The sequence below is a fragment of the Elgaria multicarinata genome, chromosome 1 (genome assembly GCF_023053635.1).
Source record: "Elgaria multicarinata webbii isolate HBS135686 ecotype San Diego chromosome 1, rElgMul1.1.pri, whole genome shotgun sequence".
NCBI classification, from domain to species: domain Eukaryota; kingdom Metazoa; phylum Chordata; class Lepidosauria; order Squamata; family Anguidae; genus Elgaria; species Elgaria multicarinata.
The window spans coordinates 135,760,432-135,776,171 of NC_086171.1; the positions used below are offsets into that span (position 1 = coordinate 135,760,432).

General features: G+C 39.3%; 1 protein-coding gene across 4 annotated transcripts in view; it reads left to right on the top strand.

Moving 5' to 3' along the window:
- SLC44A5 (solute carrier family 44 member 5) overlaps nucleotides 1-15,740 on the top strand; it is a 211,144-nt gene that overhangs the window by 133,466 nt on the left and 61,938 nt on the right. For all 4 annotated transcript variants that reach the window (XM_063137339.1, XM_063137322.1, XM_063137348.1 and 1 more), the window contains exon 3: nucleotides 10,630-10,703. In XM_063137339.1, coding sequence (XP_062993409.1) covers nucleotides 10,630-10,703 — 74 coding nt within the window. The remainder of the gene's footprint in view (nucleotides 1-10,629; nucleotides 10,704-15,740) is intronic.

The window sequence follows — 15,740 nt, forward strand, 5'->3', positions numbered from 1 at the left end:
TAGAATAGCAGAGTTGGAAGGGGCCTACAAGGCCATCGAGTCCAACCCCCTGCTCAATGCAGGAATCCACCCTAAGGCATCCCTGACAGATGGTTGTCCAGCTGCCTCTTGAAGGCCTCTAATGTGGGAGAGGCCACAAACTCACCAGGCAACTGATTCCACCGTCGCACTGTTCTAACAGTCAGGAAGTTTTTCCTGATGTCCAGCCGGAATCTGGCTTCCTTTAACTTGAGCCCGTTATTCTGTGTCCTGCACTCTGGGAGGATCGAGAAGAGATCCTGGCCCTCCTCTGTGTGACAACCTTTTAAGTATTTGAAGAGTGCTATCATGTCTCACTTGCAGAATGGTAGTCAAAAACAATCGGGGTAGGGGACAAAGTGAGGGAACCACCCCTTGACCTAGGTCACTGAGGTCATGGCCAGGTGAAAGACACACCCTAGGGAACACCTATCATTGACTGCAATGTGGAGTAATGCATCACGTAGCTGCTGAACCACATGGGAGCCCAGATAAAGGGGGGGAAAGGAGTAAAAGTACTCTGCAAAACTGTGGTTTTTCCTAAGATAATCTCCAGCATAACTGCAGAGCAGCTACAACGTCATGTGCCCCAGACAACCTCAAAACGCTCCCATTCTGCAGCAAATCACCCTTGAAGACAGCCTTTAGCTCCTCCATATGTTCTTTCCTTGGATTACTGGGCCACTATTCCATTGTACCATCATGAGACTAATAAGACTCACTAGATCCATTCTTATTTTGTTCGCATCCATTATTTTAAGAGACAGTGTCACGTATCATGGGCTTATTAACAGTGTGCTCAGTGACCTTTATTTTCTCTATGAAAGCCTAAAGGGACTGCTCAATTAAGCCTCTGAGAGTATAACAAAAAGAGCTATAATTGGTGGCCAAAGGAGGCCCTGAAATTAATGGGAACAGAAGAAAATATACTCTTTGAGTTGCTCTGTTGCAGGGTATTTTATTAGTTACACAAAAATGTCCCTGTAATTCAGTAACTTCTGTTTTTGTTCCCCCTGGAAAGTTGAAACTGCTTAAATTCGGATAGATTTCTCCTCTTATAGTTGTTGCAAGTCCTTAGCCCTATTTAATTATAGATCTTGATGTGTTGGACAATGGTGGGTCCTCTGCTTAGTTTCATAGGTTAAAAGACAATCGGCTTTCTCCGCACTCTCATACTAAAGCTTTGGGCTGCTTTGTAAAATAAGCTCAGCTATACTGAATAGCCTTTGTGTTTCTAGCAGATAACAGAAGTGGGAAAGGATGGCACAGGGAAGGCAAATGAAGCTGGCTATTCCTAAGAAGTTCAGATAATCCTGGCTATGCCTATAAAAAACATACCATCTTTTAAAAAATACAATTTTCAGAAGTTTTAGTGGGTTACTAAGAATAACATTTCAGAAAGGAAAGCTTACAGTATATTTAAAATGAAAAATAAATAAATAAATACAAACCTCTCTCAGTATACATTCTCCCCCGTCCTGCTTGTTTGTCTTGGGTCTGCTGATAGGGCTTTTGATTATAGTAATTGCTGGGAAACTAGTTCTTTTTTTTATGGTTTTATCCTTATGATACACAGCACTCCATAAACCTGGTCGGTAATGACTGCCTATCTACTTCTCTAAGAAACAACTGGATTTTTAAAAAAATTACACATAAGATACTCCCATTGCGTCTTGTTTTTCCCCAATACAGCACAAATGAGAGAAGACACCGGGCATGGCTAGACGGGGCGATATCCCGGTGATTGTCCCTTCTCCAATGTTGCTGTGCTGTGCTGTTCCTGTGATCTTCTCAAAATCACAGCAGGCAAAGGCAAATGCACTAGCTCCTAGAAGCCACTGGTGTGGACATGCCAATAATGCTCTGCCTTCCAGCCCTTTTAATAGAACATGTGTGCAATACCATGTGTTTACTTGGGTCAGGGGTTTCAAATGCCCCTGCATTTGGTTACAGAATTGTAAGCTGGAAGAGACAGAGTTATCCAATCTGATCTGCTGAATAAACAAGGGCATGATGCCAGGACACCCAGTAACTTCAGATATCGTCAAGTAAGCTAAGGCGTAGACTACTCAATTAACATACACCGTACTTATCTGCACTATACATTTAATCTTGTTTAAAATCTTGTTTTAATGTCATAGTTTTTCCATAGAATTTTGGGGATAGTTGATTTGCAAGTGCACCAAGAACATTTCATTAGAGATACCTAGTCCTTCAGAGAACTATGGATCTCAACATTTCTGACTCCACACATGCTGAGCTAATTACCCATTCTTCAGGCCAGTTATAAGGACTGACAAACTACTTGAGTTTTGAGTAAAACTCATCTACCGAAGTCATTCTGAGGGTTGGAGCCTCTTCAGTTTTTCTGTACATGGTCTGTGCTGTGCCATAGATTTTTAAGCACAGAAGGAGTTCAGGTCTTTTTCATGGCAAATATAGCAGGGTTCCTCACTCCCCAGCTATTTTATCTTCAGCAGCAGACACTTTAATGTGCTGCTGCAGCTAAACCAGATGATGTACTCCGTTAGTATTGAAGTGGGAATGGAAGGCAGAAAGGAATGTGTTCTTCGTTGACATTGCTTTGGCATTGGTGTTTTTTCTGAAATGCCAGTGCATAAAAGAAGATTGAGGAGGCACTAACAGAGAGCTGAGCGTGACTTCCTTCCTTCTACTTCTCCCAACCAACATGTTACCCCATTCTCTATGTTTTCTTACAGTGAACTTGAGCTGTCCAAGGCAAATTCTTACATTGATATTTCTAGCTTCCATCCACCTCTCTGCATCTTTCTATAACTGAATTGTTACATCAAAATTGTTAATTGCATTTGATTACACAGTTTCTCTGATAGTTTCCTTTGTCCATTCTATTTTTCTTCTTTCTTGCCTTATGTGTTTCTCTCATTTCTGTCCCATTGCCTTTCGTTGGTCAGATGTTACTGATTGGCTTTGTTCCTACCTCTCCAAGGATGTGTTTTCTGTTTGAAGGGTGTTTTTTTTTTGCTTTTACTTTCATTTAAAGCTCCCACCAGATGCTGATAGAAGATTGGATAGCTTAGACATTTTGATTCTTAGAACACTTAACTTGGTTAATGTGTTCACAATTCATGAAATCATTTCCCTCCTCTGTGCATAAAGTTAATAACTCTTGGCTGTTGACACACTGAAAACTTCAAAAAGAACTGGGATGTGGGTGAAGGAATAAATATGAATTTTAGCATAGGATGGAAGAGAAAATGCTTTCATGTACTGCAGTCCACAGCAAAATGGAAAGATCTCACTCCTAAAACAAAATGGTTTGATGTATATATATTTTTACTATTCATTTTTCTCTACTTCAGTACAGAGGTAAGGAATTTTACATGGCTACACATAATGCTGAAATATTTGCCATTCTTTAAAACCACCTTCCTCAACCTGGTGTCCTCCAGATGTCTTGGACTTCAACTTCCACGAGCCCCAGGCAGCAACTCTGAGAGTTGTCACCTCAAACATCTGGAGGGTTGGTTTAAAATTATCCATATTTCCTCAGAATTATTTTCCAGCTCACTAAATGTGATAATCCAGAAATAAGCAACCTAGTGCCCTCCAGCTGTTTTAGACGACAACTCCCATCAACCCCAGCCAGTAGTGCAAAACATCTGGAGGGCACACAGTTGCTTTATCCCTCTGGTAAGTCATCTAGTTCCTCCACCACATTCTTCCTGCATCACATTGGTATCTCAAAGATTTTATTGTCAGCTTTTGACCCATTCCATCACTTATCTGATCCTTCCTTCAGTATAGTACCCCTCTGTTATTACAGTCAGAGAGATGCAGTGGATAATAGGAATTCATCTTTCTTCCAATAAAGCCATTGCAGTTAAAGAAAATTAAAGCAAAGGATTTCTAGTCATAAGTGGAAGAAATTGTGTGCTAATTAATCAGTATGAGATATATATGACTACATTCATTCACATTATGTGATTACTCTATAGCTGCATATGATTATTTAAAGTTGATATGTGAACTGATCCCATTGGAAACTAGTGTGTACTTCTATCCCTGTTGTTAGTGATGAACAGGCATCTATCTAACATCCCATAGAAACATGCTGGGGTTTTACTTCAGGAGGAAAACTGAACAGATCTTATATAGTAATATATCTGGTAAGTATCATCCCGACCACATTCATAAATTGGCTTTTAGAACGGGTTCCTCCAAATTGACTCAAGTGCTTAGCTTCCTTACAGGGAAATATTCTATGCCGTTTTTTAAAAAAATAGGATGTAAACATTTTTTCCTCTCCTTTGCTGATCCTAACCTTTGCAATAGTACCAAATAAACACTTGGGATAGTGGCTACCAACTGTTATGCTATCACAACAGTATAAATCACCATGTTACACCAATATGCTGGTATTGCAACCAAAGCACCAGCATACATTTTTAGGAACAGGAAATCAGTATTTCCCTTTGCTCCTTTTTTATTGTTCTACTTGTTCTATTTGTCATGCTTTCTCTTTTTTTATTTCTTCAATTTTTTAAAAAAAGTAGATAAAACATATTGCATTAAAATACCACAGGCGTTATTAATAGTGCAGAAATTGTAATTATGTCTGAAAACTGTTCTGTTTTAATATGCATCTATATAGCTCTGATAAAAATCAAGGCTTCTGCGTTCTGGATTCTTCTCTCCTTATTGTAGCAATAAAATACATTGGTCTGTTTCATTTCTGCTGCATGATTTAGAAAATAAGCATAAGCTGTGTGTATAAACGGCAATATAATTCGGTTTCCTGACAAGTTTGCTGATAGATTTTTTTCCCTTTAAACCCAGGCAGAAAAAATGTTTCTTTAAACTAGCAAAATGCATTTAACATATGTTATCAAGTCATAACAACAACATAGTTATTAGAGTGCAGCTTAGCATACAGACACCTTTCAGCTGAACTAGAATGTCAAAGAATTATTTAACTATCAGAATATGAAATAGGTAATTACCAATCCGATATGATCTAACATCTTGCTACTTTGTTAGAATTTATAACAGCTCAGTACAAGGCTCTGTGGGGAAATGAATCTTCGTTTGGTGCGCAAGGTTTATGCCGTATTCAGCCTCTCTATGTTAATATTACTGCATGTGTTTAATATTTAATACCACTAGTAGCTGAGAACTGAATTCTTGGGCACAATCTATTGCAGTCTGCTCATGAGAGTTGTAGTACTGAATATATCTACTGGTAGTGGCAGGCTGGGGTGGTCAGGTGAAATTCGTATTATTTGTATTATATTCTAGGTAATTGCAATATGTCAAAAAGACTTTCCAATTTGTTTAAGCTGTTCAGAAAATATAAAAGAAAATGATAGCAACAAAAAAAGTTGCTTAGAGTGGTAATGTATTAGCTTTTCCCTTGAACAGATCTTGAAATTAGGTCACAAATTATATGGATTCTGCAAGCAAAACGTATCTTACTTTTTTGAGCAACTTTTTTGAGAAACTTTTTCAAAGTTTCACATTAAAAAGAAAAAAGAAAGAAAAATAGCAAGCATAATTCGGACCTTTAAGCCTATTGTCAGCCTCAGGTCTTACTCTGCTTGACTGCACAATAGGTGGGTTAAGACAGGGCACAGCAGGAGTGTCAGGAGAGAGAATTGTAAATTAAAACATCAATAAGGAGAGGGATATTTTAGTAGAGTTATGCTTTTTGGGGTGCCATGGTTCTGGATTGTTCAATACGGGGAAGCAACTATGTTCAGGAATAAGGTCTTCATGAATGATTACATGGGTGGGTGAGGTAGCACAAAATGGAGCCTAAAAATAATTTTCACTTCTTTGCTAATGGAGACGGAGGTTGAGGTCAGTGACCAGGATAAGGGACAGCACAAGACTTTATCCAGAATAATCACTGGGAGGTTTTTATTTCTTTCACAGTAAGGTGCAAGTTTTTCAGCAACTGGTTCAGAACTGGAACATGAAACTGATGGAGGGATTCAATATGAAATGCACCTCCCTGCATGGCATTCCTGAGTGCGTCTTTCAGCACAGTTGAGTCTACGGTTCTTTTCTGCACTGAAGAATAGAGCTGGGTTTGCTTGATTTTAACTTACTAGTAAAAAAGTCAGTGTAAAAACTTTTTTAAAATTATTATTATTATTATTATTGCAACAAAGGAAATGGCCTACATTGGAGAAGGCATTTGCGGCGCAGAGGTTGATAAATAACGAGACGAGACATGTACAGTTGGGTTTAGATAGGGCCACATTTATTTAAGATCTGCAAAGGGTTAAATCCTATAGGGCATTCCGTATGGCCTGTTTACAGACCCTTCTAAGTTGGGCGAGCCATTCATGGCCCATGGGTTGGAGCTGAACCCTTCACCTTCCCCACAGGTCTGCCCCTTGTGGGGTAGGGAGACCTTCCGGTGTCACTCCAGCACAGGCCGCAGGGCTCTGAGTGAGTGAGGAGGGTTGGCCTCAAAGGTAAGCCTTATCTCCCAGCCAGGCTGTGGGGCTCAAAGCTGGGAGCCCTCAGATCTTACCAGTCACCCTAACAGTGCCTATGAATGCTCACCATTCCCAAATCCCACTCTGGATGCCCGTACCTCGCCACCTATTAGCAAATGTGACCAAATTAAGAGTCAGACAAATCAACCTATTTAATACTCCCTAGCTGTCTTGCAGTGTGGACAGTTCAGAACCTGAGTAAAAAAAAGCCTAGAGCTTCTGTTGTGTGCACCAATCCAAAAACTTGTGACACCCCTCCAAAAAGCTAGGCTAATAATAATAATAATAATAATAATAATAATAATAATAATAATAATGAGTATAGTAAATACTTGTTGAAGGATGACTTTGCCAAACGGTACAAAAATATATATAATTAGACTGTCTTGATTCAGCATCTATTACTTATGTAAGTGTATGGTAAGAAGAAAAAGAAAAGAGAAAAGAAGTCATTACTAAAATACTTTAGTGTGCTTGGTGTGTCGTCCCCCCCCCCCCCCGCCAGCTTTTATTAAATATTGCACTCTTTAACATGCAGTATTTTGGAATAAGAAACTGTGCTTGAATCAAATGTGTTTGAGTTAGCATGAATTAAATCTTTGCCTTGGTTATTGAAAGGGTGTAGTACTCTTGGTAATCTTAAGGAAAAGAACACTGATTTCTAAGTAATAGCATTGATTAAAGCCAAATCGAGAGTACGTCTGAACCAAATGTTTGGGGTAGATCAGTGCTCTGAATCAAAGTACTGGTCAACCACAATCTGTTCCCAAAGTATCAATGGCTGCTAGTCTAGATACAACAGCAGGATCAACACAGCTGTCACTGCACTGCAACTGTCGTAGTTACTCTAAACCCACCCGCTGAATGGGAACTACCTCTTTTAGATGAGCCATATCTAAACAACTATGGCCATAGCTAGACGGGGCAATATCCTGGAGCGATCCCCGGGATCATCCCTGTGTGTTCACATGACATATGGGATCCTGGGAGCAGGGAGGGATGATCCCTCCCTTGCGGCGGGATCTCTCCCTCCACTTCTAGTCCGCTTTTTCCATGGTCTGGGGCTGATCCCGAGACTCTGGAATGTGTGGGTGGGTGTCGCGGTTTGTCCCAGCTCCTTGCGAGTAACCGCGAGAAGCCTGGAGCCTGGCATAGGCCACAGAGCTCCTCAGGAGCTCTGTGCCCATCAAGGGTGGGGTGGGGGGAGCAGGGAATATTATTATTTTTCAAAAAAGACCTTATGTGCACGAGCGCTCCTTCTTCTTTAAAACAAAAAAATGGCAGCCGTGATGTTGCGCGCTGCGTGAAGACCAGTGCGACGATCTTGCAGTAATAAAATTGCAAGATCATCATGGTAAAAAACCCTGGTCTAGCTGAGGCCTAGGTCTGAGCAATAGCTTAAATAATCTGCATCCAGATTATTTTCTTCTTTAGCAAGTACATTGCCAGTCGCACTGGCCTGAATCTTGAAAACCTTCATCCTTGCATGCTTACAGGCCTTAGATCCTGGTACTGAAAGGATGCACCGACTCAAGAGCACTAGTTTGCTTCCCAACTATGACTACCGTATTTCTTGGATTCTAAGACACCATCGATTGTAAGATGCACACTAATTTCAGTACCACCAACAGAAAAAAAGCTTTGATTCTAAGAAATAATAAATGCACCCGCAATTCTAAGATGCACCCCTTTTTAAGAGATGTTTATATGGGGGAAAAGTGTGTCTTAGAATCGAAGAAATACGGTATATCATGAATCCTAGAGGCTAACTTCCATTACAGTGTTCTATCTATCTATCTATCTATCTATCTATCTATCTATCTATTTGATTCATGTGTTCATTAAAAATAGCACATTTTTGGTGAAAGCAGTCTTTGAAAATGCTCCGAGAATAGAAGGCACCATCAGGGATAACTGTCAGTGGCCAAGATGAAATACTTTTTTCACTGCCTTGCCCTCTCCCTTCATTTATTCCTTTCCTCTGTTTAGAAAGTTAAAAACCTAATAGGCTTTAGCTGTTTGGTTTCTCTCTCTCTTTTGTACTGAGGCTGAGCACATTCTCAGCAACTTAGCTGTGCCCATGACTTCATTGTTTCACCTTCTTGACAGATGTGAACTGTGCCATCTTCACTTCTAGGGTGGCTTACAATTGTAGAGTCAGGAATAAGAAAAGCCATACTGGATCAGACCAAGGATCCATCTAGTTCAGCATTCTGTTCTCACAATGGTCAACCAGCAGCACCTTTCATCCCACGTTCCTCAGTAACTGGTATACATAGGCATACTGCCCCCGATATTGGAGTAAGCATGTAGACATCAGCCATGGTAGCTTATTCTCTAGGAATCTGTCTAATCCCTTGTAAACCCTCCCAATTGATGGCCATCACTACATCTTGTGGTAGCGAACTCCATAGTTTACTCAGGTGGTATGTGAAGTACTAACTTTTATATGTGCTGAATCTCCCACTAATCAGCTTTATGGGATTACCTTGAGTTGTAGTATTAAGAGAGAGGAAAAATGACTTCCTTTCCACTTTCTCCACACCATACATAATTTTATACATATGTCTCCCCTTAGTCACTTTCTTTTCTAAGCTAAATAGTTTCAGATATGGTAACCTTTCCTCATAGGAGAGTTGCTCCCCTATGGCAGGATCAAATTTTCAGTGTATGCACAATTGTACTTGTTATCAGCCCACCTTGATTCTCTGTCCTAAAATTAGTTGACAAAGCTATGCCTTGAGCCTATACAGTCTTTGTGGTTGTACACCACTTCTGCAAAAAAACCTTTTATGTTTCTCTGTCTGTGTATCTGCCTATCAAGGCTTTATAATCCACTCTTCAAATTAAATGAGTTCTCAAAGTGGAGAACAAAACCAAAATGGAAGAAATATTAAAACAAAGGAAAAATAGGCTGGATGTTGCTCTATAAAACATTTTAGTTGGATGCAGTACTGCAGAGATTAATATATTTCTAGATATAGAGAGCTGCATTGGATTGACCCACTTAGCTAAAAGTTAAGATGTTAAGGAATACTGATCGTTCTTTGCATTTTGTGCTTTGTCACCTTTTCTGCTTTTACACTATCACCAGGTTTCCTGCTTCATTTATTTTACCACTGACTTTGATGTTATAATATTCCTTTTTCTCCATGTGAATTTCCCTTGGTAGTTGTTTTCAGCATGGTTGGTGAAACTGTGTGAACTTGCTGTTACTCCATCAGTGCCATATTGAGATACTGTATTTCCCCTCAAGATATGAGAGTGACTTGGGGCTTTTATTATTGTTTTAATCAAGTTTTTATGAGTGCCATTTTCTTGGTAGAAATCAAATAAATAAATGCAGAATTTCAGGTTTGCTCATGACAAATGATAAGGCAGATTTACTATTCACCATGCATGGAAAGCTTCCGTAGGCTGAGAAAGAAGCCAGCTACCATGAGCAGAGTGATCATGCATTAGCCTAGGGTGACCATATGAAAAGGAGGACAGGGTTCCTGTAACTTTAACAGTTGCATAGAAAAGGGAATTTCAGCAGGTGTCATTTGTATATATGGAGAACCTGGTGAAATTCCCTTTTCATCACAACAGTTAAAGTGCAGGATCTATTCTAGAGTGACCAGATTCAAAAGAGGGCAGGGCACCTGCAGCTTTAACTGTTGTGATGAAAAGGAAATTTCACCAGGTTCTCCATATATACAAATAGCACCTGCTGAAATTCCCTTTTTAATACAACTGTTAAAGATACAGGAGCCCTGTCCTCCTTTTCATATGGTCACCCTACATTAGCCTGGAGTAGAGCCTAAACTCATAAATGACCTATGAATTTCTGTGACAATTGCTTTTATATAAGCTATTCCTTTCTTTGAGCAAGTTATCAAAATTTTGCTTGCATATATTTTATTGGCATTTGGGGTGGTTATTCCTTGCAATGAAACTGTTGACTTGAAATAGGAATGTGGCTTTGAAAATGAGATTTGGGGAAAGATTAATGAATTGGTAGCAAGTGGATGGGTGCTGAGCAGATGCTCCTTGCAGCTATAATCTGGCAAGAAGTGAATTTTATTTTGAGTCACAATTGTATTATTGGACAGATTTGTAACTGTTTAATATGTTCTGTCTTTAGGCATTGTACAGATGTTCTGTGCTGTGTTATCTTCGTTGTGGTCATCCTCGGTTACATTGCTTTAGGAATTGTGGGTAAGTAGACACATACATTGTTGATGCTTTACCTTATTCATTGAGGAGTAATTCCTCATATATGAGACAGGAAAAATTTGGTTTAAATTAAATGGACATTCCAATCAAAGTTAATTATGTTCATTTAACATAGCTCTTGGAAACAAAGCATGAACTACTGTACCTGCTCACATTAGTTGACTGTTGTAATTTTAGGGGAGAAATAAAAATGATGGGTTTATTGATTTTTTTATTTTTTTTTAAAGGTGAAACAGTACAGGTAGAAATGCCGTGGTTCAATGATTTTGTTTTCTGTTACTGTAATTGCAAAAAGCTGTAAATGTAGCAGAAAAATGCTGGCAATTATCACTTAAATGAAAAAAGCAAGAAGAAGTTTCTTATTTAAGAGGCTTTGCATTCTTTATAATGTTAGTAAGAGAATCTGTGCAAATAAAGAATGGAAGAGCACAATGGATTATTTATTTAGCTGTGGAATGCAGAAATGTCAGTTTGCAGCAACTAAATTTGTTTGAGAAAACTTCACTGACGGCCGAGGCAAGCTTTATCCTACACAGAGTTGTTACGGCTCCATTTCACTTTAATCTTTATTCCACCCAATGTTTAATGTAAGTAATGCATGACATGACATCATCATAATGGCTGCGTTAAGACATCACTTTAAGCCATGATGGGTTAATAAGCTACTCACAGTCATTACTATTTTGAAAATAAGCTACTCTTATCCCCCACACAATCAGACAAATAAGATACTGTGAGTAGTTTATTAAGCTACTGTGTGTAATGTGACACACACCCCTGTCCTGCTGCAGTCCTCCTGCCTGAGCAGTGGTGCTATTTCACCTTTGAAGCACTGGAAGTTTGCAGGATTGGGACTAAAAATCATACACAGCCTCCCCTGTCAGGAGGCACCCAATCGACCATCAAACCTCTGCTCATTTACTCCAGAGGAGTAAAAAACCCAAGTGCCCCCCAAGGGGCAAGTGGCTAGAAAACCTTGGGGGTGGGGGTTTGCAAGATTGGGACCAAATTACACATACAGCCTCTCCTACCCACCACAAACTTTTGCTCATTTACTCCAGAGGAGCGAAAATCCTGAGTGTATTAAAAAGGGGGAGATGCCTATAACATCTTTGGGCTTTTTTCTTCCCATTAATATCCTGCCCCACTAATTCTGTGTTGTCCTTTAAGCCAGCTCTTTATGAAACAGATTCTTTAATGTGTGAGCACTTTTGTTACTGGTTCATCATTCTGGGTAATGGATTGGTCAGAAAATTGAAAAAATGGAGACTGGCAGAAAAAAGCCAGGGAAGCAGTTGTTTTTTTGTGATTGTGCAGCATCCCTGAACTGCTACGTCTTACTTTCCTGCCCTGTACTTTCTTCCAGCACTGCACAAATCTCCCTTAATCCTCTAGCTAGGATATCATGGCCATTTTCTATGTGAGGTTTCCCAAAATCATGTACTGCATGAATTCTGTCATAAAGTGATGGAGATAATGACTGAATGTTTGGCCAGTTCCATTTTCCCCCTCAGGCTTTAGTCACAAACAATAGGGTCAGCTTTGCATCTTTTGGAATTCTGTACACAGACCCTAACTGTAAATAGAGAATCTCGGATTTGTACACCTGCAAATGTTCAAAGCAAAACCTATCCAAGTCAAGATCCGTTTTTGTATTTGTGGTCGTTCTCTCTTTCTCTCTCTCTCTCTCCCTCCCTCCCTCCCGCCGACCATCTTACACACACATACACACGCTGTATCTCATGCACAGACATCATTATGCAGCATTCATATGCCAACTATCTTTTTTTATTACTATTCCTCTCTCTTGTTTCACGTTTTCTTCTGTTGCTTTATTTTTAAATGAAAGATGAGATCAGCCTTGGATAGACTCCAGGCACTTGTCCTGTTCAAAATGCATGAGAGTCAATAAAGTTCATATAAAGGGAAAATAGAGTATAAATCAATTCACAGTCATGAATTGTGCCTAAAGCACCTCATGACCCAATAGGATCTGTATATTTCTATCCTTTGGCTCTTTATAGGGAAAAGTGGGGAGGGAGATTTTCCCTTGTCAATGAATATGTATGAAGGGGCTTTTCATTGGAATTGGATTGGCATCAAAAACTCAGAATTTTAGATCCTTTGCCTCTAGAGCAGAGAACATTATATTGATGGGGCGGGGGCGGGGGGATGTTGGTTGAAATCCTCTCGCACATACATGAGTGATTTGAGTAGCCTTTACACCTGTACAATTCAGGATAGGATTTACCTCTCATTGTCTTTCCAAAGACTTGACATAGTCATGTATGGGTAAAGGACAATCAAATCTTCTTGCAACCTCAAAGCTGGTGATTTACGATAATAGCCTTTCTCTGTCCTGCTTCAGTGACGGTTGGCTCTTGAATGATTATGAGCCACAGAAATATTTATTACAGAGGTATTCTTTGCTATCATTGGGTTAACTTTGCCATTGCAGCTACAGAGATGATTTAACAACCAGGGAAGTTTGGGTAGAACTCCGTTTATAATGTTTACATTCTGGGTTTTCTAGTTTATTAAGAGTTTTAAACATTTGTTGAAATTGCTGGAGTCAGAAATCTAAGCCAGTTTTGGCCTAGCAATATATATGAAAAAGAATGCATTCTCGTAAAAAGATCCAAACACATAGAAGAATGGTAGAATTCAAAAGAAGAAAAACAATAGGATATGCAAGCCCTAGGGCAGGGGTAGGGGAAAGTGTGGCTTTACAGGTATTGTTGGATAGAAGTTGCAGTCTATCAACAACGTCTAGATGGCAATAGAGTCCTCATCCTTGTCCTAGGGAGTCTAATATGAAAATATGTTCTCTTCCTTTAAGCTCTGAATTTTAAAATTAAGCTCTCCAGATTGCTCTTTTTAAAAAACACTGTCTTATTCTAACATGCTTCTGGAAATGAAGAGCTCCACTACCCTGGAGGAATCCAATGGGAGTTACAGAACCTTATTTATTTATGATGAGCCTCAAGGTGGAGATGTGGGAGGTGTGTTGATTGACCCACAGACACTTCAACCATCCGTGCAGTCTGGTGTTGTCACTATGGTAGTACTTGTTGCTAGTGACAGAGTGGACAGGAACAAAAAGAAAAAATGGCTCATGAACCAAGCAGCAGCAGAGAGGCCCTTGTTCTGCTTGTTTCTTTATGGGGGAAGGGGGTAGGCAGTGCCCCACTCCTATATGCAACCAATAGTATATATGAATAGTATATTTACAACACCCAAAGCTGCTGAATGCACAGGTGTGGGAGGGCAGCTTTGCCTTGCTGTGTCTTGGCCACCTGTGCATCTCTGCTCCTCTGAAGCATACATTGTACTAATTAAGCTCAATATTAACTTGAGCTTTGCAAGTGCTACTGTTTTAACAAAGGCTTAGCATATTGAACTCTTAGTTGGTACAGGAGAATTTGGAGATTGTACTTTCCATTGCAGCTGACTCTTGCTCGCCTTCAAAGACATATTGGGGGATTAACCACTGGGACAGGAGGGCATCTGTGAAGTAGTAAACAGAATTTTTCTTATGAATGTTTATACAACAGCTAGCCGTATGTATATATTCAGGATCATGTGTCCTATTATCTGCCTCATTGCGTTGGTAAATTGGTAGTGTTAAAAAGCAATAAGCACAATTTGGCAGGCCTGTGTTTCGACATACTAAAATATTTTTGAAAAATTATCTTTAAGGGAAAACAAAAATAGCAACATGGAAACCTGCAAAGCCTTACATTGATGTTAAGAATGCTGTTGGCTCTGATTGTCAACAGATTTGCACTCTGCTTTTAAGTGTCCGTGGAAGTAGTTGTTTTCTATGTTAGCCTTTCAGGTTAGTGTTTGTAAGTACTTACTCAGCCCTAGAGAAATAAAGGAAAATAAAATGAGTGGATATCTTGACAACTATGTTAAAATGATAGATATTCATGGTTTCTAGTGTTTTCCTTGTGTGCTTGAAGCACTTTAGTGAAAAAGGTTAGCATACCTTGATGGTTTGCAATGTAAAGACTTGACAGGTTTTTGCACACACCAGTCATTCCTGTGTTATCCCATTCTTACACTAAATGCTGACTCATTAGAAATCTCAAAGATTTATGTTTAGTTTCTGGAAGTTTGCACTAAGGATCTGTCAAGTTATATGGACACTGTTTTGGCAGGCAATTAGACTAACTGCTGGAACAGCATATGCAAAGTATTCTGCATTATATTGAGAAAGTTATTAGGATAACTTTCTGAACTCTCTGAAGGTTCAGTATTTGTCTTTTGAATAGGATTCCTAATTATCCACTGCATTTAAAAAATTAGTTTTAATGTTATGAATGACTGCAAAAAATAATTTCAGTTTTAAAATTGAAATGTTTATTTTTGTCTGTTGAAGCTCAAGTATGGTATGAAAATAATGTGGAGTTATTTATATCGGAAAAGGTAGAGCACCCTGCAGATCTTGTTTTATTTTGTTTTGCAATAGGGTAGTGGTTATTTGATTCCAAATGAATCTCAAAAGCTGATCCCCAAAAGATTAAAATACTATTTAATGTATACATTTTTGGTGGTTTTGGTTGGATTATCATTTTTGTATTTTAATTATATTAGTGTGAAAGTATGATTTTATGGTTGTTTTAGGAACAGCGTTTCAACATTTAGCATGGGGGGATGACAACTGCATAACAGCCAGAGACCACCAAACAATTGGTGCTTGGGAGAAAAGGGTGGGGCCTTCTGGGGAACCCTGGATGGCCATATTGGGGGCCTCAGAGCACCAAATTTGGCCTCCAGGCCTGAGGTTCTATACCCAATTTAGACTGTCTTCAGTAATTTAATATGGGAAGATGATAGGAAGTGCAAATTACTCATGCTTCCTGTTCTTATTATTTCTTTGTAATGTCTGACATGGCACTTTTATATTTCTTCATGGCATAAGATACGCAAGCTCCCAATGTGCGAACAGTTTATGCATTTCAGTAAGGGAGGAGGGGTCATGTGTAAACCCCACTTCAGAAATTACTAAGAACA